This window comes from Lissotriton vulgaris, chromosome 4_1 (assembly GCF_964263255.1).
Source record: "Lissotriton vulgaris chromosome 4_1, aLisVul1.2, whole genome shotgun sequence".
Taxonomy (NCBI): Eukaryota; Metazoa; Chordata; class Amphibia; order Caudata; family Salamandridae; genus Lissotriton; species Lissotriton vulgaris.
In genome coordinates, this window is record NC_141691.1 from 220,970,523 (window position 1) to 220,994,051 (window position 23,529).

Sequence of the window (23,529 nt, forward strand, 5' to 3'; positions counted from 1 at the left end):
AATATGTCCCCTACAACAATTGAGGAATCCCTTCTGTAGCCTGAGGCGCAATCCCGTGTTGAAAAACAGTGCCCAAAACCACAGGCAAACTCTCACAGTCCAACGTCTAGTCAGCTTATGCCGGGTTTGGGAAAAAAGTGCCGCTCTGCCCCAACCGGACGCGATACTGATGACACCGATGCCATCAAAGATTGCTTGACACCGAAGCTACAGGAACTAAATCTAATAGCAGCTGAGTCTGCAACACTCAAACGAAGCACACGCGAGTTATCAACTCAAAACAACGAAGGTCCTGGGAAGGAAGAGAGTAGCGATAAAAGGCCAGGGAGCGACCAACCGCGTGAGCATCTAATTCATTCAGACCCCTTTGCATATCCTGCTATATCACCTATTTCCATTCACAGTCATTCTCAGGGGGAATCGCCAGAGAACAGTCAAACGGTTTCCATTTGGCCGCAATTATTAAAGACAATGGAAACCATAGGAGCGGCCATGTCCTATCACGCGGACAAGTTGGATACTCAAGTCGATTTGCTCCACCTCCTAGCGTTTCACGTCCAGGGAATTGAAGCAAACCTACAAGACTTAAACACCATGATTACCAAGGTCCAATTAAATAAGGATCATACTTTCTATACTTGTCACTGCTCCAATATAATAGACAAACTGGCCACATTACCCAGCCTGATGACCCAGATACTGGGGGCTGTCAAGGACTCGCCAAAAGACTCTCCCACGGAAATAACCACAACAGCAAGTGAATCAACCGGCAATCAGCATTCTATAGAGGGCCCCGGCAGGGTGACAAGGCAGACCAATGCCAGTAGGGGCGAAGAGAGCCTGGAATTTCTAGACCATCTACACTCTCCCCCAGCAAAGGAAAACAGGTTGCCAGCAAGACCAGACGAGCATAACCCGATTAACCGCATAGAGGTGGCCGAGTTAATTCAGGGGCCAATTCCCAACGTCGCGCCAATCGCTAATCAGATCAAACAGGCTCCAACGCTTACAAAGAGAGAACGAAAGCGACTAAGGAAAGCCAGAAATGTGAAAGCACACAACCGATGGGTTCCACAAACCTCCTCGGAAAAATCCACCAACAATCCTGAGATTAAGGAAGCCAAACAGCACCCCGAGAGCGTTCCACTCCAAACTAGAACAACGTCAGAGCAAGGGTCTACGCCAGGGGTCTCCAACCTTTTCTGTAGTGTGAGCTAATTCTGCTCAAGGAAAGTCCTGCTGAGCTACTACCATATGTTATTACTATCAAATGCTGATGATATGTATTACCATTACACTATGACCACCCTAAGCACAATTATCAATAGTAACCACCAAAAAATTCCAGGTGAAGTTATCAGCAGAATGCTAGGAAAACGTTTATCAATATTAAATGCTTGTAATCAAGTAAAATTCAAATCATCACACGCAGTGCCACAAACTGTATTACCGTAGCAGTAAGTCTCCCCAACTCAAGTGGATAAACATGTTTCATATGGCAGACCCATTGGCCAACGCTGCAGCTTCCACGTGCCTCAACATCCTCCACATACTCAGCAAGACCTTCAAATGGACCCACCCCCTAAGCAAAGAAGGCTGAACTATGGGAACGCCCTCTATGCTGCAATCAACAAATCTCTACTCCACTAACTTCAGACTGTCCAGAACGCCGCAGCCAGACTCATCCTCAGCATCCCTCGACAAGACCGCATTACCCAGCATAAACGAGTACTCCACTTGCTCCCTGTCGAAAAAAGAGTGACCTTCAAGCTGCTCACACACACCTATAAAGCCCTCCACAACACCAGACCAGAATACCTTAATCTCCATCTACACCGCCAAAAGAAACCTCCACTCCGCTGAACAGGCATTTGCCGAAATCCTCTACATTCTCAGAACCAGATAGGAGGCACACCCTTATCCTACATCATGGCCAAGACCTGGAATTAACTCCCCCTCAGTATCAGATGAAGCCCCACACTGAAAGCATTCAGGAAGAGCCATAAGACATGGCTTTCGAATGACCAAAGCTGCACAAATCCCCCCCCCCACACACTCCCCCAATGCCTGAAGACCCTCATAGGTGAGTAGTGCGCTCTTTACGTCCCTGATTGATTGATAGGCCACCACAGTGTGTGTTTGAGTGGTATCAACAGGCCCTGCCATTGGTTTGGCTGTATGTAATTCTTAAGGGTAGCGAAATAAGCAGTGCTGCCTTCTTTAATATACACAGAATCTCTGAGATTGGCTTGGTTTGGCTTCACCTCTGAGAGCTACTTTGAAGGTGCTGGTGAGCTACCAGTAGCTCCCGAGCTACTGGTTGGAGACCCCTGGTCTACGCCGACGGTCCACCCACCGACCAAGGCACCCTTAACTTCAGAAGTAGCAAAATGTGAAACAACGATAAAGCAGAACGCATTAAAAGTGTTCAGCATCTTCAAACCCGCGGGACAAAAACCAGATCGTAAAGTACCACTTCAAGAGCCAGGAAAAAACATAAACATTAACCAAAGGAAGGATTTAAGCGACAATAACTCACCTAGTCAAGCCCCAGACATTAAAAGTCAAGTTAACTTAGATAATGTCGCAAAGATCAAGGGAATTAATTTTCGAGATACACAGGGCGGAGAATCTCACGTATCATTAGCCCCAGTCCCTAACGGACAAGATTTTGCCAACAGCGCACTGACGGCAAACTCACATACACTAGAGCCAGAGGAGGACCAGGCAGGAACGGCCCATCATTTTATTGAAGAGAGTAGACGACCAAAAATCCAAAAACGGCCCACGACAAGTAATAAAATTGAGTTTAACCCACAATACAGTTCAAGAGGGTCTTATGACATCCTGAACAGAGGGGCCATTTTAAGACTTCTAGAAGAACTACCAGGTCTGCGACACTTAAAATCGAGCGACCTCGAATCAATAGAGTTTAAACCAAACCCTCTTCAAACAGGCTCCGAGTCGACGATCACAACGTGGACCAACCATATCACCACAGATCTAAGCTTTCGCCGCATGGGGCATTGAACTAAAAATAGTGGAGCCTGTGCGATATCCCAGCCCACTGCGGAAACAAAACCCTAAAATATGCCTTCTAAAAAATGCCAAAGGGCCAGATTTAAAAAGCAGTACCGAAGTGGAAGTGCAGCGATTAAGGCAAATTACAATCACTTTCGCTCACCAAGAGGCAGACATGCCCGAAAGGCCCCAACACACTATTCGGGCACAATCACATAGGAACGTAGTTTGAACTGACAGCAGCCCAACGACGGGTAAAAAGCAAGGCTGCATGATTTGCTCATGGAACATCAATGGTTTAAATGCGAAGCTGGAGGAAGACGACTTTATTGAGTTTATAACCCAATTCAAAATACTATTGTTTCAAGAAACATGGCAGACCAAAAACTCCCCTCTAGTGGGATACAAAGAATTCTTCGTTCCAGCTCAGAAGGATGGACGCTCCGGCAGGGCCAAAGGGGGCCTATCCATTTTCACATCAACAGATTTCACCTGGTCACCAACTTGCATCGACTTAAGACTCCACATGGATGCAATGTATTAAAGTGGAAATTTCCCCTAACCTGGGTCTCCTGATCGTGAATATCTATATGCACCCCAGTGGAAAACATAAAGGGAAAAGGATAAAACAACTAGTCTCTATCATCAAGTCACTGAAATCAATCTACCCAAGTGAAAACATGATTATAACGGGAGATTTTAATCTGAACCTAATTTGTGGACAGGAGGGACCCCTCCCCATTAATATCGAACCACGGCAGGGCAATCAATGCAGACAAAGTGCATTGGGCAGGAAATGTGCTTCAGAACTGGAAGCTCTTCATCTGTACACCTTAAATGGGAGAGGCCATTTGGACAGACCAGCCGCTCTAACGAGGGTCTCCAAGAACTCAGGCTCCACCTTAGATTATACCCTGGCTGACCCCGACTTATTCCATCACATTAGTGACTTCCAGATTCAGGAACGTGGAGAAAGCGATCATTTCCCACAGACCCTCATCCTGACCACCCAACCCACAAAGTCGGAGAAGGCCGTGCCTTTGTCCTTGAATACAAAAATCTTTAACCTAAAACTGCTAAACTGGAACGAAGGAAACCTCTCTATCCTAATGGAGTCATGCCACGCATTGTTCCAACCAGCTGAAACATCAAGAGACATAGTTAAAACTTGGGAAAACTTCGTAACGGAGATCAATAAGAAACACCAATCCAACAACAGAGGACCCAAACCCACAATCAAAACAATCAAAGCAATGCGCCCCCATGACGCTCAACGTTGGTATACGGACCAACTCAAAGCAGACAAACTCGCCCTGCGGCAAACAGAACGCCGTTGGCGTCGCCACTACGACCCTCAGCTTAAACTCGTTTACATTGAGACCTTAAAAACCTACAAACAATCTATCTTGGAAGCCAAGACGGCCTATTTTTCACAAAAAAATCTGAACTCGAATAACAAAACGAAAGACATCTTTTCAATTGTAAATGAGCTCTCCCTTCCAGACCGAGTCACCCCCCAACCTCAGCCGACACAAATCCTTTGCGACTCACTCAATTCTTATTTCATAGATAAAATCATAACAATAAAACATAATATTCCTACCCCGGCATCTCCTACGCCTCCTCCTCTGCCCCCCCCAAATACTAGCATCTTGACTGAATTCCCACCTATATCTCTACAAGAGTTTTCATCACTTCTTCATAAAGTCAGCTCGGGATCCCCCAATGATTGCTGCCCCCCGCAGGTTCTTAAAGGAGCCCTTCTTGCTTGCCCTGGCCCCCCGCTAGCATTACTCAACAACTCTCTCGCCACCGGAGTGGTCCCATCTTCCTTCAAGCAAGCTGCCGTTTTACCAATCTTAAAGAAACCCAATGCAGACCCTATAATACTCAGCAATTACAGACCCATTTCTCTCCTCCCCTACTTAGGTAAGATCCTGGAAACTTATGTGACCCGCTGCCTGAGCTCTTTCATAGAGCAATCATCTTTTCTAGATCCTCAACAAGCAGGATTCAGACCCCACCATTCCACCGAGGCGGTCATAGTGGCAGTCATGGACACCCTCAGGAAAGGAGCCGACAAAAACATCTCTCAAGCCCTTGTCCTACTGGATCTCTCAGCGGCATTCGACACGGTCGATCACACCATCTTGATCGACCGTGTCCATAATGCCGGCATCCAGGGAGTGGCCCTTGACTGGCTCAGATCCTTCCTTCACCAGCGCTCACAGTCCGTCCACCTCTCCACTTTTTCTGCACCCTACACCCCCCTTCACTGCGGTATCCCACAAGGTTCGGCACTATCCCCTCTCCTCTTTAATTTATATCTCCAACCACTTTTAGCCACCCTCCGTAACTTCCCGGTCACAATATATAATTATGCCGACGATCTGCAGTTAATTTTCCCTGTAGACTCCCTCCCCTCCTCCCGCACCAACTTCCAGTCCATCATGCTAACCATTGCGGAGTGGATGTATCACAGCCACTTAAAGTTGAACCCCACCAAGACCGAGCTCCTCCTGGTGGGTGGCCCCAATCACCCATGGAATGCCTCCTTCTGGCCTACATCTCTGGGGACTGCACCCACTCCTGTGAGCTCAGTCAAAAGCCTGGGGGTGATCATATCCCAAGATCTATCAATGAGACCTCACATCAACGCGGTCACTTCTGCCTGTTTCTTCCATCTCAGGCGCATCCGCAAGATCAGCAGGTTTCTTAACAAAGAAGCCCTGACCCAGGTTGTCATTGCGCTCATCACCTCCAGGCTTGACTACGCCAAAATTTTGTACGCAGGAATCCCTGCATGTCACCTTCACCGACTTCAGTTGGTGCAGAACCAGGCTGCCCGCCTGATTTTCTGCCAGCCCAAACACCAGCACGTCACCCCCCTCCTCCGTAGTCTGCATTGGCTCCCTGTTTCCAAACGCTGCACCTTCAAACTGGCATGCACCACCTTTAAGGCCCTCGAGGACGCAGCTCCCAGGTTCATCTCATCGGCCTTGTCCCGTCACATTCCTGCCAGAGCTCTTCGCTCAGCATCTTTAAATCTCCTTGAGGTCCCCAGATTTAAAAGAAAAAAGCACGGTGGCCTGAGTTTCTCTGCCCTGGCTCCCGCCACTTGGAACTCCCTACCCCTCACTCTCCGTCTCTGCCCAAAGTACGACAGTTTCCGCACACTCCTAAAAACTCTGCTTTTTCAAGCGGCATATGACTAATCCCCTCCCTGGATCAATGCTATTTTTATCAAGGAGCGCCAAGAAACCGATGGTGATAGTGCGCGGTATAAATAATTTTAATAGAATAATAGAATAGACAAGAAAAAGAGGCGGGGAATGGTACACACCGAAACTGCGCCAACTAAAAAGGCAAATAAACGCATTCCTTAGGGCCAAACGTAAAAAAGTCCCTCAGTTATCACAAACCACGCTGAACAAAATAGAATCTCTAAAAAAAGAACTAAAAAGAGAGATCAATCTGGCCAAGCGATTGCATAGGGAAAAACTAACATGCTCCATACTCCATGCAAGTAAATTAAATAACTCAAAAGATTTTTGGACAAAAATTAATTTTATGCTAAACGGCAAACCTCACCAGTTTAACTCAGATATGACGGACCAGCTCTGGAGCAGTCACATCGACTTATTAAACAATTCCACGCACAATTCACACACGGACAATAACAACGAGCGTCCAGAGGAGCTTCCCCGGTCCAGCCTGAGCACAAAGCCAGCTCCAAAAATCAGTGAGAATTCATTGACATCAAAGAATACAGGAGACATGGAATTGTTCTCTTTAAAGCAGGTCTCGAACACCATAAAATCATTGAGAACAGATGGAGCACCTGGACCAAACGGGCTTCCCAATGCCTTATTCAGGAAAGATCCAACATTTTGGGCCAGCCAACTTACACCCTTATTTGGTTACAGTCTAAAAACCGGGAATATTCCCGAATCATGGAGAGGCAGCATTCTTCATCCAATCCACAAATCCGGGTCCCGCTCAGACCCTAACAATTATAGGCTAATAGCCTTAATAGATGTGGAGGCCAAGATCTATGCCTTCAACCTGTTGGTAGGAACTGGAATCTTGGGTGAGCAGTACAGGGATAATTCCCCGGACACAAACAGGCTTTCGGCCAGGACTGGGCACCTTGACCAACTTATCCGCGTTAACCCTCCTTGTTAACAAAGCAATTCACAACTCCACCCCGCTGTACACTTGTTTCTTGGACCTAAAAGCGGCTTTTGACAAAGTGCCCAGATCCATTCTTTGGGCCAAAATGAAAGCCTGGGGCATGCCGCCAAAGTTGTTGGGAGCAATCATCGAGCTTTATTCAGACACTTGGGTCCAAGTGAAAAAAGGAGATGGTTGACGCCTGACAAGGAAATTCCACACAACCAATGGCTTAAAACAAGGCTGTGTACTGGCCCCCAGCCTCTCTAATATCTACACCGCGGATCTAGAAAGCGACCTACGTACCATTCAGGGTGATCCACCAAAATTGGCCACCTCACCTATAATATGTCTTCAATATACAGACGACATAGTGCTCCTGTCAAAAACCCCCATCGGTTTACAACGCTTGATCTCCAAACTGTCGCAGTACCTCTCGAACGCACAATTGACTATAAATCTAAAAAAAAAAACATTCTATGCTTCTGCGGCTCTAGAAAGAAAAAACAAAATTTTGCCTGGAAGATAAATTCTACTTCTCTAACCCTGGTAGACCAATATAAATACCTAGGAATCTTATTGGACCACCGACTAAAGTTTAAACAGCACCTGGAACAGGGGAAATCCAAAGCTAAGCAGCTTCAATTTGCTTTTAAAACTGTTCAAAAGCAACTAAACGGACATTCCACCGGCCACATTCTTAAGATTGTAGCCGCTAAATTTCTGCCATCACTAACATATGGCTCAGAATTACTGGCAACCCGGGACTCCGCAGTGTTAAACCTCGCCCAATCCAGGCTGTTTAAAAACCTTTTCTTAATTCCGCGCCACATCTCTCAAGCTCAAATTCGCTTGGAGTTCGGTCTTACCAACCAGCTCCCGGCAAGACAAGGAGCACTCGCCAAATATTATTGGTGCATGAGGGACGCAGCAGACGAATCCCTGGCCCACCTTTGCTGGTCAGAAGTTGAAAAACAAGCCGGTCTACCAGACTCAACATATAAGATCTTGAGGCAAGCTCTTGAGGCACTAAAACTGGAAGAATCCTGGCTTTTGCCCATGACTTACTCCGCTTTCAAGCTGATAACCAAGAAAGCAGTCGAACAAGCATCATTACTCATGGATAAAGCAGCAGTGGCTGGTAAAAACCATGCCTGGATCGTTTTGCCATCATATACCAACTTAAAACCTCAGGAATACTTGAAAGAATGCTTCAGGGACCATTACAAAAGGAAACTAAGCCTTTTAAGGCTGGGCTGCTTCTCGTCCAAAGAGCTTACTCCTAAATGGCTACGGTCGTGGGCAACTCCCGACTGCCGCCTCTGTGGCAACGGTGCAGAATCTTTGCTGCACCTTATATGCATATGCCTGGCACTTCAGAATCTTAGAAAAACGCTTCTTCGACCACTTCTAAGAGAAGCCCAGGTGAGAACTTGCAGGGCGGTGGTGATAAGATGCCTAAGTGGATCTTGGATAGAACTCTCATGCAAAACCATAACATTTTTGAACCTCGCCGCCATAGAGCTGGAAAACAGGGCGGCAACCAAAGAGGTCTCTGGACAATAGGCCAGGCCTCAGCCGGCTACGGACTCTTCTCTCTCTTCCCCTCCTTTCCAAACGGATGTCTTTTTGCACCACTAGTTAAAAATAACGTGCCCCCTGTTTGAACTACTGTTATTTTCCCACACTTTTTATTTCTCTCCTTTTTATCATGAGTTAAAAATATTGTGTACCCAGATCGAATTCACCCCATTCCTTTCATTTTTTTTTCTTTAGATCTTTTTCCCCGTTAAATTTGCATATTTTATGATATCAGTTTTTAACTCGATTTAAAGTTGATTTTGTGTTGGTTTTTATGATGTATATGCTGTTTGCATGGTGGTAAGCCCACCCCTTTATGATTTTTTTTAAATCAAATAAAGTATCATTATCAGTATTGCGCTATTAATGTACCAGATTATAGTGGTTTTGCTAATAAATTATGTTTATAGGACCTGCATTTTGCAAAAGTAAACTGTTATGTCTAACTACCTTACATCTTACCTGTTTCTCTGCCTCTGCTGTTCAGCCAGTGAGTGTAGAGTGTTAGTGTGAATGTGATGTCATTGGAATGTTTGGTATGCTGTGAGTGGACTGTCAAAAACAAATGTAACCACCACAACCACACCAACTGGTTGCGGTGGTTACATTTGTTTCACTACTTCTTTGTTAGTTTTCGTGGTATTCTTACTTCTTGTTCATGCATATTTTCTCCAGTTGCTTTTCCGTTCTTTTACTTTTTCCTTCCTTTTAAAACTTCCTGCTTCAATTTTTCTCTACTAAGGAAGGAGATGTGTCTTTTCTATTTTTTTATTCCTTTCTTGCTGTATCCTTTGCCATACTCCTCACACTTTGTACTTTATTACATGTTTGTTTTCTTTTCCTTTATTGCTTATTTTTACATCACATTTCACCTTGCTTATTTTAGAATGTTTTTTTCATACTTATGTTCATTTGCAATTCTTCTACTGCAATTTTTGTTTAGTATTACTGTGATGTTACTGCAATGTTGCTATTTACATTTGCTTTCTCTTTGTTCATTTTATAACGAGGGACGGTGTGTTATATCTAAGGTTTCTACCTTACATCTTCCCTGTTTCTCTGCCTCTGCTGTTCAGCAGTGAGTGTAGAATGTCAGTGTGAATGTGATGTCATTGGAATGTTTGGGATGCTGTGAGTGGACTGTCAGTTGGATCCTGGGCTGAGCAGCAGAGAGGATGCTCCTTGTGGGGTTTATATTACATATCTACTGGAAAACCTAACCATCTAAAAAGAATAAACTTATCACCTGTAACCTAACCAAGTCTTCTGGAATTCTTTACTACGACACAACAGAAACTAAACAGAACAGTGTCCAATAGTTGAACTTTTGTCTGTGTCTGTTTAGTTGTCTGCATTTGTGTGCTCTTGCATGGGGCACAATGAAAACTGGCAAGCCATGACAACTGTCAAGCCATTCTGTGCCTTGGGTAACTGAAACCTTCAGTTAGGCCTTTCTTATTTTTTTTGCTGTACATCACTTTGCTTTCTTGTATGTTTTAAGACAAATTCTAAAGCATTTTTTTTGTGCAAAGGATGTGTTTTCTGATATCTGTGTAGTGTGTTACATTATGGTTACTACTGCTTTATTACATTTAAGATTACGTGCCACTTGGTCCTACGGCTTAATATGACACACATAAGCACACCTAATAACTGGAAATGTCACACATAGACACAAATTTAAAACTTGGCAAATCACGTAATCTCCCCGGGCCGTGCCTTCCGAAAGCAATGAATGCGTCATTGTATAATGTAACTGGTGCTCAAGTAAAGCGCTCCAATACCTGTATAAAAACAGCAACAACAAAAAATGCAAGACCTACGGCCCTCAAACTTCTGGATTATACACGCAGATCCCATGCAAAGTTTGTTGAGCCTTCTGGTACACCGAGGAGATCGGCATAACGCGCTAATAACTAGACTGCGCGATTTAAAGGGCATATGCGAGAGGTAGTAAAATCTGAATACGTACACGGTAATCCACACCCAATATGGCGGCACCCGCACACCGCGTATATACATAACTGTTGTTCAGTCCACTCTAAAACTCCATCACGTGAGAGGGCGGGACGATGCACTTGTTTTTCAATCTTGGTTGGCTGCTCAGAACACGTCGAGCCGTCATATGATCACCAGGTGGGAAGTAACGCCACTAGTCGTTGTAGCATTTGCAGAAGAAGTGCGGTGCTGTGTCAGCTGGGGCCGGTTGTAGCTTGTTTCCCTCCTCCGTGTACAGCTGTGACCATGGCCGCCTGCGTCCGGACTTTCCTCCTACCCAGCTGTCTTTTGCTGCTTTTTGGTAAGTGTCGTCACCTCCGCAGGTTGGTATTCAGGGACAGGTGCAGCACTTTCTCAGGGGATTAGACCGAAGAACCGGAGCTCTACAGGGGGCGGTAAAGCTGGGATTGCAGGGTGATAAACCTACTCCATGTCGAGGCTGGTAATTGTCTCCGCAGAGGTACCATGAAAGGTAGGCCCTCTGTTGACTGTCCTGGAGAGTGATTTGCCCAGGTGCACTGTTGGCTCCTGGCCAGCGCTGGAGAAAGAGCAGCTCCTCTACGGGAAAGGTCGGAGGCTTATTCTGTGCCCCAGCTTTTGTATCTCTATTGCCCGTTATGTTCAATTAGAGTATGTATGTGTGCGTGTGTATATATATATGTGTGTGTGTGTATATGTATGTATGTGTGTGTGTGTATATATATATATATATATATAAAAAATTTAGTTGGAAGTTTTTTTTCGCATGACATGAAGCTGGCCCGGTGTTTTCAGTTATCACGTTTTCCCTATTGCTTGTAGAATTCAAACTAGTCTAGCCTTTTCCCTTCGATATTTGGTTCTTGAACGTTTTCAATTCTATATTTCGCTCTGGACCTTGTAGAACGAAAAGTGGGTGTGGAATGTACCTGGCTGAATTGAGCATAACTGCCCTTCAGCATCGTGCGTGTGTTTCCCAACATGGGCCCTCGCCTATTGGTTTGCTACTCTGACTTTGTGATGCATTCGAAAAGAAAGTCTGCAAAGGGTCAGGTTCTAAACTTTTGGTTAACTCATTCATGCTAGTAAACTAGCTCGTGAAAGTTCGTTTTTCTCTTTGAGGACACGTACGCGCTGCTCTAAATCTTATTTTTATATATATTTTTTTTATCATACCTTGTTTTAGCGCCGACCAGCCTCGTTCTGCAGAGTGAAACTTATTATGCTTTAGCTGTTGCTAATTACTTATTCATTGCTGTGGGCGCTACACTATCGCCAGAATACGAAATAAGTGGGATTTAACCGGATCCCGGAACTGCCAGCTACTAGACTAGTGAGCCGGATCCGTGCTGGCCCAGTAAAATGTGCTGAATTAGCCCCGAAGTAATATGCCGACAGTTGGGCGCCTTCAGGAGCATGGTGACTGCTTTTTCTTTTGAATTGTTTGAAGGGGGGAGGGGTCTCTTATATAAAGGCCCAATTAAGGGTCTTGAGTTATTTTTGTGTGGAGACTCAATCTTTCGGGGAAGTGTTTTGAGGAGGCCCAAATATAAGATTTGGGAACTGGGAGTGCCATGAATAAAAAGATGGTTAGAGTTGTCCAAAGTCTCCCAAGTATCTGTATGCTGGATGGTCTTGTACGGAGGCGAGCTGCCAACCATACCTACTGTCCGGTTCTGACTCGTAGTTCCAGAGGTTTAAACCGATGTTCTTATTTTTCTCTCCTCTCTCTCTCGCCCCGCCTCGTTCAACCCATCCTCTACTTCCTTCCACCTTATCCACATGTTTCCATGCTGTGCTCTTCTTTCTCCACTTCACCATCCTATTTCTGCCATCTTCACTTTCCACCATGCCCTATTTTCACTGCCTCCAGCGTATGCAAGTCTCTTCCGCTTACTATCACTTCACCCTTCTATTTCCATTCTCACTTCTTTTGGCAGTGCTCTTCTTGTTTCTCTTCCTCGCCCCCCCACCCACCTATTGCCCTCCTGGCTCTGCTCCATCTTCCCCTCTCTTCATGACACCCTTCTTTCTCTCCATCTCGCCCTTTTGTTAGTCTCACCTTCACTGCTGTTGCCCATGGGGTAATAAGTTTGTGTATGCAAGGAAATGGAATATGCATGTGTTTGTGGGTGCCTTTGTGTGTAATCAGCTCTGACTCTTCTATCTGGATCTGCTCTTCCCTGGTTGCTCTCCAAATTCTAAACGTTGGCAGCACGAAGGCCTGGATTGTACAGTGCATACTCATGAGCACACAAGATCGACAAAGACTTGGGGTTATGCATATTTTAACTAACGACGTATTGTAAGAGCAACAAAGTGGCAACTGGAGTAACAAAATAAAACCAGCGATCAAATCTGAGCAGTGTTTAAAAAAAAAAAGTTTATCCTCATTTGCCCAGTGTATGGAGTATATCTTCCGACATTCACTGGACTTATAATTTTATGGCATGCGTGTCAACCACAATTTTGTTGCCAGTCTTTTGAGCTGGATGCATCTTAAGGAAAGCTAAGAGGAAACATGCAGCTCATATGAGTGCCTCAAAATTGAACTGTCTCCCCTAACTAGCAACCAGCATGCTTCCTATTCCCATTCTCCTGTTTTCCTACCTGTCTCTCATTCCCATCACACCCTCTTTTACCCTTCACCCTCCGTTAATCAACCTCTCCTTGTTCTATCACTATTCTCCAGTCTCCTCACACTCCTTCTCTGGCCCCTCCCCAACTACTTATTTGCTCACGACCCTCGTATGTGACCCCCCCTCCCCCAATAACTTCATCATCCCCATTCTTCTTGAGCGTGATCCTTTTACCCTTTGTATGGCTCTGATCACCTCTTATTGCCCCAACTCGGTACATGCTTACCTATCCCCCTTACCCACATCACTAATTTTGCTTATCAATATCCTACTTCTCACACTTCTTTTTGTTCCCCTTAATCCACCTCTTCTTCACCGTCCTGCTTTTACTCTAATCACCCCCTACTCCTCACTAATCAATCCTTTGCTTTTTCTACTCTTCCTTTTAATCATTAATTGTTTAATCCACCTGGTTTCTTACCATTTTTTTGTATTATCCTTCGTTTATTTTTTTTTCTTACTCCTCTTTTCTATCCTCGCGCTCCTATGATCACCCTCAGTCTCTCATCTCTGTACCCCATCACCCTTTCCTCTTATTAAGATTGTAAAATCTTAAATTGTTTACTACTCCATTGAAGTCACAGTTCTGAAGGTGGCTGTGGGTTTTTTAAGACCAAAGATGAAAGGATACCACCAGCTTCCTCAGCTGTGAGTACATTTTCAGCTAATCTCTTTAGTGTTATAATTGAGGTATGCACTCTAACCTTTCCTAAATGCCCCAAAAAGTACATATATTTGTAGCTTAAATACGTGTTTATCCAGATCAGGAACACCTAGCAGTTCAGGATGTTTATATTGAGGATAGGACATCTAAGTGTTTTTTTTTTCCCCCACTCTGTCCGCCCTCCCTCCCCCCCCCCCCCCCCCCCCCCCCTTAGCAGTTGCTGTGTGTAAGAAAGTTGATTCGGTTAATAATAACACTTCTTGTCAGGGGGAACGCTCAGTCACTGAATTTATTTCAGCTTAGCTCCCTAGTAGCGGAGGCACAGAGCACACAGGCTCAACTTGGGCAAATGTGCATAGTATATATATACAGTACCAAAACAGTAATAAAGTCAAAACACCAAGTAACAAAAATTTCATACTGCACTAGCAATAGAAAATAAAATTTAATAAACAAAATGACAAAATCTAATAAGGGGAACTGGAGATGAGCTTTACATTTTTAGGTGAAAATGGCACCATCAAAGAGACTTTAGGTTAACCATGGTGGAGCTCTGATTGGATACACCAAGTGAAATGGTTATTTGTGACAGTCTGGAAGTAAAAGTTCTAAAGTGTTTTTTAGCCCACTTCAGAAAATGACGTAGTGTGGGCGTCGCTGAAGCTGCTGCCATGGAACCGTATCCCAGATACCTGAAGCAGGTTGTCCCCTTTGACACTGAAGCTTTTGAGATTTCTTGCTGAAAATATTCCAGGTCCCAACTGGAGGTGCAAAACAGATCTCTTCAGGGAATGAAGCTGCAATTCAATCTGGCACTATGGAAGGGCTGTTCTGATACCTAATGTATTAGGTCCTGCTGAAGCTCTGGAGGAAAAGTTTTCAAACTCTTCTGGTTCCCAAACAGCCACAGGAGTTTAGACCTGGCAGTATGCAAATCAGTCTGGACCCTGTGCCTCATGGAACCAGTCCAGCCCGAACTGGGGTGGCATGGTGAGTGTTGGACCTGGGGTAACCAGTCCACATAGGGTAGCCCGGCTCAGAGTGAAGAGGCCTATTCCAAAGGCAATTGTGCTATGCTTGCATCACACTTGTGACAGTAACCCAGCGCCCATCCACTAAAAAGACACCACACCTTGTTAAAAAAATAGAAATGCTTTATAGAAATCTTTTTGATCAGTTTACTCCTTCAGTAGTATAGAATTTTTACACATTCAGCATTTCTACATTTAATCACTTGTATGCATAGAGCTCCACAGGGCATTGCTTTGGAGGATATACTTATTCTCTAAACAACCAAGGGCTCCTTCAAAGCCCTGGTACTCCCATTTTCCTAACAGTTATTTCACAGTTTCTATACAGAACACAGCTAGATTATTGCCCCTTTAGGGTGAAGCAAAACTGTACATTACCCTTAAAGGCTCATTTGTCATTTCAATCGTGAAGTTCACGGTTCAGCATACAGTTCTGTAGTTTGTCCTCTTGAAAATATCTATAACTGAACAGCTGAATCTATAAATGGGAACAGGCTGATTATTTACTTATTTCAGGTAACTTTCTAGTTTCTGCTGCCATCACTTTCAGGTTATCGCAATGAATCCCTCAAACCCGGAATTATCCACATGCAGCAACACATCCCCGTACCCAATCGGCACTTGTTCCGGAACCCGCCGTGTTATTCTGGCTTTCCTCCACGGAGAGCTCCTTCGAGCTATAGGCGCACAATTTCCTCCTAGGCCCTCTAAAGAAGACTCCTCCCAGTCGGTTAAATTGCCTCAACAAGTAGGTACAGCAGACGAGGACATGAGTCTGTGGTACGGTTCAAATCACCCTGAGTCTGCAGCACCTTTCCTCAGTCTGGGCCAAGATTACAGTAAAAAATTACTTCCCACCCTGATGGCCCTTCCTCCCTACCAGTCTATGCTCCCAGCTTACTTTATCAGCAGTCTGTCGGGTCCTCCAGACCAAAGTCAGATTCCTTTTCAACTGGCCCCACTCTCTAGCTGTCGATTTCCAGGTGATAAGGCCCCTCCACCTCAGTGCTGGTTTCCGACTGTTCGCCTGACAGGGATTGATGCGTTGGCCACTCGGCGCTTCTACAATTCTTTCCTTGCCAGCTTCAGTAGTCGCTCCTGGGCTCCTCTAGGATCCTCCCCCTGACTGGTTTCACCCGGGAAGGATCCTGCCTGAGACCGGCCTCCTCTCACTTCTACCCTCCCCTTCCGACGCTGCAGTGCTCAGAAGGGACGGACCTTCACTCCCTCTTCTCCGCCCGGCAGTTCCCTTCAGCAGCTTCCGGCCCGCGCCGTGGGCACAGACAGCTCCGCTAACCCCGCGCGGCGCACCTCACCTCGTAAGCCTGCCGCATGGAAGCTCTCACCACTGGGGAGATCTCAGGATTCGCTGTCAACCCCACTACTCCGGTAGGTTCCTGGTCAAGAAGGGCAACCTCAGACAGGTCACGAAGCCTCTGGCACAACGGATCTTGACACTATGTTAAACAGTGGCTAAGTTCCCTTCCGCAGGTGGGGAAGAGAGATCGGGGGGGGGGGCGGGGGAATGTCCAGTTCCCCAGAGAGGAAGGCAGTTACAGCTGCCCTCACCTGTCCTTCTTCTTTGGACAATGTCACGGTCTATTCCTAAGGGCAGACACTCCCTTTTCAATATCCGGGGTAAGAGGGGCTGTTTCTCCTGATGGGTCAGGTCAGTGAGGGAGGGACAGCGTCGGGAAATAGAAAGAGCACCCCCAAAAGACCGTCAAGTTCTCCACTCTGCGCCAACCTCCTCTTCTCACAGCCTGTGCTCCAACTGGCAACTCCTCAGCTCTCTACTCAAAATGGCTGCACAACATTCCACTATTTATAGCCTAGGACCAGGGGGTCTAGAGTGGACCAGAAAGTTCTGGAACCCCTCATCTTACCCAAGCCACCATTTTGTAGAGGTCTACTTACTCCCACCTCCATTTTGAAAGAGCACCTGTGCCTCTTCATTGTATAGAAATAATGAGGCGCCCTAAGGTCAACACCAAATATATAGTGGACAAAAAGGGGCGTTAGGAGGCAAAAAGGGAAAAAAAAAATTTCAGGGACCACCCAAAGGGCTGACGGGTATAACAGTGAGCAAAAGCATGATGGATTTAACCCAGATCTCTTGACTGGGGGAGAATGTTTTGATTTGTTCTGCATCCGTCCATCAACTGTAGGTGTTTTGCTTTTTTTGCAATGGTGAAAAACCTTGCTGTTTCGGCCATAAAACGGCGTTTATCTCTTAATTACTGCGTGACAGGAGCTTGTTGTCCCGATATAGTGGTGGTGACTCTGGTACTCCTTTTTACATATGTACAGTAATAGCCGCCACCCCCTTTCATCCTCACCCCTGTCCCCCGGCACTTAAAGTAGCCAAAGGATTAGGTGTTATAGATTAATGTTGCACAGTTAGGCTTTGATTGCGAGCCTCCAGGCCGGTGACATTTTTTATATATTTTCATTAAGAAAAAGAGCAGAGAAGTTTTTTTGTTAACATTTATTTTATTCACTTTTTTTTTGTGTGTGTGCTTGTTTTGTGAATTGGCCAAGGGGCTATCTTGGGAAGCCTTTGCCCACCCTCTAGAACCGGGCAAGTGTGTAGACTAATCACGGAACGCCAGTGTAATGGAAAGAAGCAAAGGCACTCTAGCTTATTGTCCCTTCATGTAACTAAGAGAAACTATAGTTTGGAGGTATGTGTGTATGTATGTATTCCAACAAAACAGGAACCCCTTTTAAAATGAAGCCTCACAGAAGAATTTGCTGCTCATGTTTCTTTTTTTGGCATACTGCCAGCAGGACCCATTTCGAACAACATAACACCAGTCCATTCTGCCAGATGCGTTTCAGAATGTGCTCCTTTCTTCAGTGGCATTGGTAACGGGTATGTGAAAGTACTGCTTTGTGCACAATTGATTTCATTTCAACACCTGCCTCAGTGGGCATAGCCCTGATGGGCTTCTGGGTGACGTAGTGCGCTGCCGTGACTCCAAGTGGATGCGCCTTCAATGTCCTGTATTACGGCAAGTATTTGGTGTAAAGTCCTGAAGGTGGACCTGCCCTGCTTTGTGGATGTCAAATAGGGGCCTACCCGGTTAAGTGAAGCCCACCGCATTTTCTGCAGGTCCGCGACTGCACCATGAAGGTGCTGCGACAGTCTGAACAGAGATCAGCTGGCACCTTAGCAGGGGGGTGTCGGCTGTATATTGCTCCTATTTGACGTCCACAAAGTGGGGCAGGTCAATATTTTTAGCATCAGATCGGCTGCAGACACTGCAGCTGCGAAACCTGAATACAGCACAAGTAGCGGGCAGCGGAGAAATAAACGGTGCAGAGAAAGGCGCAAGTGCAGGAAGGGGGAAGCCAAAGAAACAATGGCGCAGGAGACAATAACTAATGGCAACACTGTGGTCCATCTTTCCTCTATGGTATTGACCAAAGCTGAGACACCGATACTAGCCCTTGAAATGTCTTACTGCCCAGAAAGCAGCCTTAATTACAGAAGAACACGCATTGATTTATATAAATACGTTAGAAAGCTCAAACTCCAGAAACTTTTCACCATCAAAAATGCCAACGTACTAGCGGAGAATTAGGGTAACCCAACTGCTTTTTCTGCTGTCATGCATTCTAACCTGCGCATCTGACGCAACCACCATGCCGGCGATCAGTGAATTGAATAATAAACTATCAAATGGACATGGTCAGTAGCCAAGCACCAACCCAGGAGAGACTTTGTGCCTACAGCCTTGGTGAACCAAGTGCAGGAATCAGTCCTTTCAAGGCCAAATCTAAATTCTATACTATGATGTTGAAGGATGCTATCGACATCTTTTATGAAAGAGTGGTTGAAGATGTTAAAACACTAGATTACAAAACCAGCTATAACAAAGTAAGATCTAAACCTCAAAATATGGAATATGAGAAACTCATACACAAATTGAGGAACAACAAAGATATTGTGGTAAATGTCAGCCAAAGGTGGCAATGTCGTCATCTAGCCACTGGATCAATACACTCAGGAGGCCTATAAACAATTGTCAAATGCAGACTGTTATGCCAAAGCCACTCTGTCTGAATACAATAAAGCCAAAGATACCCTTAAAGATCTGATGGGATGGAAAAGGCAAGGGCGCATCTCCAATCAAAAGCTTAAATTCATGATGAATGATTTTCCTATCATACCTACATTATATCGAATACCGAAAATCCACAAGGAGACTATCACACACCAGGCAGACCAATCATCTCGGCAATTGGGGGCATGAGTGAATATGTCACTGAATAAGTTGATTATTTTTTGCAAACTTTTGTGCAGTCACTGCCCTCGTATATAAGATACTGGGATTTTCTAGACCAAATTAAACATATTGTTTGGGAAGATTATCTACTGCTCATTGCGATGGATTTTGAATCGCTTTATATTAGTATACCGGATTGACTGCTGTCAAATACTACTTGGATAAATGGCCTTTGGCCTTTTACATCACAGCATGATGCTGATGATGCTTTTAGAGATGGTCAAGTGGTGTTTATTTAACAACTTCTTCATGTTTGATAACCACCTTTTATTGCCAAAAACGTGGGGTAGCTATGGGAGCCTGCTTCTCCCCCAGCAATGCGTGTTTGCATGTAGGCTGATGGAAGGAGCAGGTTCCCATGGGTACTTTGGCCAAAGTATGTGAGGAACATGTGGTTCACTGGCTAAGATATATTGACTATGTGTTTCTGGTATGGAATGGTGACCAAGGCAGTGCAGAAGATTTCATAGCTGAACTGAATAACCACAATATTAACCTTGGGTTCACCTCACACAAGTCAAGAGCAGGTGGCATTTTTGGACACTAACATCTCAGTATCAGGCAACCAACTAGAGTCTACATTATATAGGAAACCAACTGCTGGTAATGGCACCTTAAACGCCACTAGCTTACATCCCAACCACCTCATCAGGAGTATCCCATATGGGGAATTCCTTAGACTTAGGAGAATTTGCAGTACTAATGAGGAATACATCAAATGTACCCAGCAGACACTGATCAGATTCAGGGCTAGAGGATACAGTGATGTTATCCTTCAGCAATCATGTGATACAGCTGTTCTCAGGACTAAGGAGTCTCTTTTGGGCCCACATGTTAGAACACAGGATAATGAGCATAAGACGAGGGAGAAGACCATAGCGCACCTCGCCCTATTACCGCATTTAATCGGCAACACAAACCGCTCAGGGTCATCGTTAACAAGAATTGGCCAATACTGAAAACTGATGCCGTACTGACACCTAGACTCCCCGCTGCACCCACCATCACCTTTAGGCGGGCTGTTTCCATGAGAAATTAAATGGGTAGAAGCAGCCCTGAAGTCATCCCTAAAGGGTCTTGGCTACAACCCATTAAAGGTTTTTTTCAAAAGCACCTCTTTCAGGGCCTGTAAATTCTGAGTCAACAAGAACCACTATAACAATCCATTCAGTCCAACACCTGTACAAATCAGAGGGCATTACACCTGCCGCGCAGTTTAAGTCCTTACATGCACTTGTGGCCTCAATTACGTAGGCAGTACCAAACTCCAAGTGCATGCACGCATACTGCAGCACTTGAGAGCTATTGTTAATAACGATGTCACATATCTGGTGGCACGTCATTTCAGAACAACTCACACAAACGACCTCCACTGTCTTTCGTACTTTGTGATCGATGCCATTCCTAAACTCAAACGAGGAGGCAATAGAGGACGCATGTTGAGGCAATTGGAGACCCACATGATTGTAGAACTGGACAGTAAGAGCCGCCTGGGATTGAATACCACGGAGACCTCCATACTTTCTTGTGATACAGATACACCTTTGTGCATTCACACACTCCTCATTTTGGAGTACATTATCAACCTTGATGTGTAGCAATCTTCTTTGCACACATTTACATTTCCTGTACTGGTAGTAATGTGCACCTCGTGCATTATTTTTTTCTTTATAAGTATTGCTTGCACCTTACTATGCTAATGTGATTTATTTATACCTCCCCCATGACCTAGTAGCCTATGATATTTTCTTTGCAAACTTTTTCAGATTTTGCCAATTTTTTGGACACTGTTAGCACTTTTGCACTTTAAGGCAATCTTTAAATATTTAACAATAGGCTTTTTCTGATAAGTTAGGTCAGTCGCCCAGGAGGGTCACCTTTAGGATTTACTGACAACTATATTTGTTCTCTTTTAAAAACTGCAGTTTTAGACATCCTGTTATTTGTATTAGTGAATATAATCCATCTAGGTACCCCTTTGCATCACTTGCAGACACTAGATAAATACAGAGGTGTTTGTATGAATTCTCATTTAAGCAGTATTTCTAAATTTGATCTTTCCTACTTTGAGCTGTATACATGCACTGTTGGGCACCTCTTATTTGCAGGCAGGCCAGGGATATTTTTTCAATACATGCAGTATTTATACTAATCTGATTGCCCCTTCTTAGAATACTTGCACTGTGAAGCGATGTTTTAGCATTTTACGCATTTATGGAAACCTTATCACTGTAGTAGCATTTTTTTCTTCACTAATTTTATCAGGATATCTGCCACAAATACTATTTATTTATTCTGCCATATAACTGTAACATTACGTGTAACAGTTTTTAGTATGTATTTTTCTATTACTTGCAGTTTATTGTATTTTCATCAGTATATCCTTTGTCTATGGTCATGTGATGTGAGTGTTGCAACTTTAAAAATGTCTCTCGCAGAGCCAGCCTCATGTGATCAAGGCAGTTTCATCTGCTGAAACGCGTCATGGCAGGCAGAAGGGAGTAATATCTTTCATCTCACCACTAAGGAGTTTGTGCTTTCTTTATCGCCATATGTTAGAAGTTTCAGAATGCCCTGGAGTTAAGATATAGATATAGATATATAGCTGTGCATACATACTTAAATCTATTTGTGTGAGCAGTTGCACAAACAATAGAAATATTGCTTACTATTTTTATAGTGCTTGTTTTTCATCCCAGTGTAGGTTGTTTTATGTCAATACAGAGGCAATGAATCAACCAATTGTCCAAATCAATGTACAGAACTGTTGCACAACACGGAGGTTAGAAGGAGCACAGGCCTTGCTGGGACTGTCTGCCATATGGAGACTGATTCTAATCCACTGAAGGGCCCAGGCCAGTGCCATACTGTTGTGCAGGCAGCAGAGTTGGCGCTTGAGGTGCTGGACCCTCTCCCTTCTCCCATCCATACTTAGTGGTGACGGGCCAGACTTTCAGGAGAGGGAGAAATTGCAAGGCTGGAAGCAGTTGGTACCATGAAGTCCATCGCAGGCTAAAGGGCATGTAATTAAGCCTACCCTATTGATTGGCAGCGTTGGAAGCAGGTTTAGGCCAGCCAGCCGGTCAAAGGACTGAATAATTGAGGCCTAGGCATTTGGGGAACAAAAAGATGTTGGTTGGGACACTGTCAGCGAACTTCAGCAGAGGACGACTGGTGACAAACTGGAATAAGCAACACCAACCTACTCTGAGGCGCTGTGAGTGACCACTGCGACCACACACCAAGGAGCAGCAACTGACTGGAGAGGACCCTCGCTGGAAGAAGGAAGCGTACCTGGAGAATGCGTCGACGATAAACCTAATGCCACCGAACAGTAGGGCTGGCAATCGAGAATCCCTCAAGAAAAAGAAGGCGGTCATGACGGCGACTCAGCGGGCTCCTGAGACATCACTGCATGCATCTCGCCTTGGTAGTAAAACTACCCCTGAAACTGCGAGCCACTGTATACAGTGTGACCAGGAGCTTGCCATTGCAATGCAAGGAAGAGTTAACAATACTAATCACATACCAAACTTAATCTCCTCCTTACACTGCCTGATTACTAGGGTATGGAAGCCTGTGAGGAAGAGCAAGAGAGGAGGCACACTGTACTTCAGATACTGGGCCCACCATGCCTCCTGGATTCAAGCTTGCCTGGCTGAGTGGTGTTACCCCCAAACCGGTCTCAGGATGCTTGTTTCCTGTCCAGGAAGGATCTGGCCTGGCCTGGCTGAGGCTGGACCGCTTCCATAAGGAATAGGTCCAAGACTGATTTGCACATGGCTGAATCTGAACTAGGGTGGCGAAGTGAGCAGAAGAACGAAGATGGCTTTAACTCTGATCTAATAGGGGGTGAGTGTCTGAAGTTTCAGCGCTCTGTCCATCATCTTTTTGTGTTTGTGGTGGTTGAGCAAGCCAGAGCAGAAGGAGACATCCATATCCAGGATTGGTTCATGAGATGGGTGCTGGGTATGACACGCTGTGGTACGTGGCAGAAAGGAGCCAAAACAGCTCATGGCAAGCCAACAGGTGGTTGTTACAGCAGTACAGAAAGATGAGCAACAAAAGAGGAGGCACAGGACACTCGGTGTGGCGAATGTAAAAAAGGAGGTTTTAGGCCTGGCATCTGAAGCAATCACGATTTTGTCTAG

General features: G+C 45.1%; 1 protein-coding gene across 2 annotated transcripts in view; it reads left to right on the forward strand.

The window, feature by feature from the left end:
• Nucleotides 1-10,830: 10,830 nt before the first annotated feature.
• The window catches only part of LAMP2 (lysosome associated membrane protein 2), a 434,546-nt gene continuing 421,847 nt past the window's right edge, over nucleotides 10,831-23,529 (forward strand). Inside the window, exon 1 of one of the 2 annotated variants that reach the window (XM_086918517.1) lies at nucleotides 10,831-11,074. In XM_086918517.1, the coding sequence (XP_086774643.1) occupies nucleotides 11,020-11,074 (55 nt within the window). In that variant the 5' untranslated portion in view covers nucleotides 10,831-11,019. The remainder of the gene's footprint in view (nucleotides 11,075-23,529) is intronic. The other variant, XM_086918518.1, reaches the window with a different exon arrangement.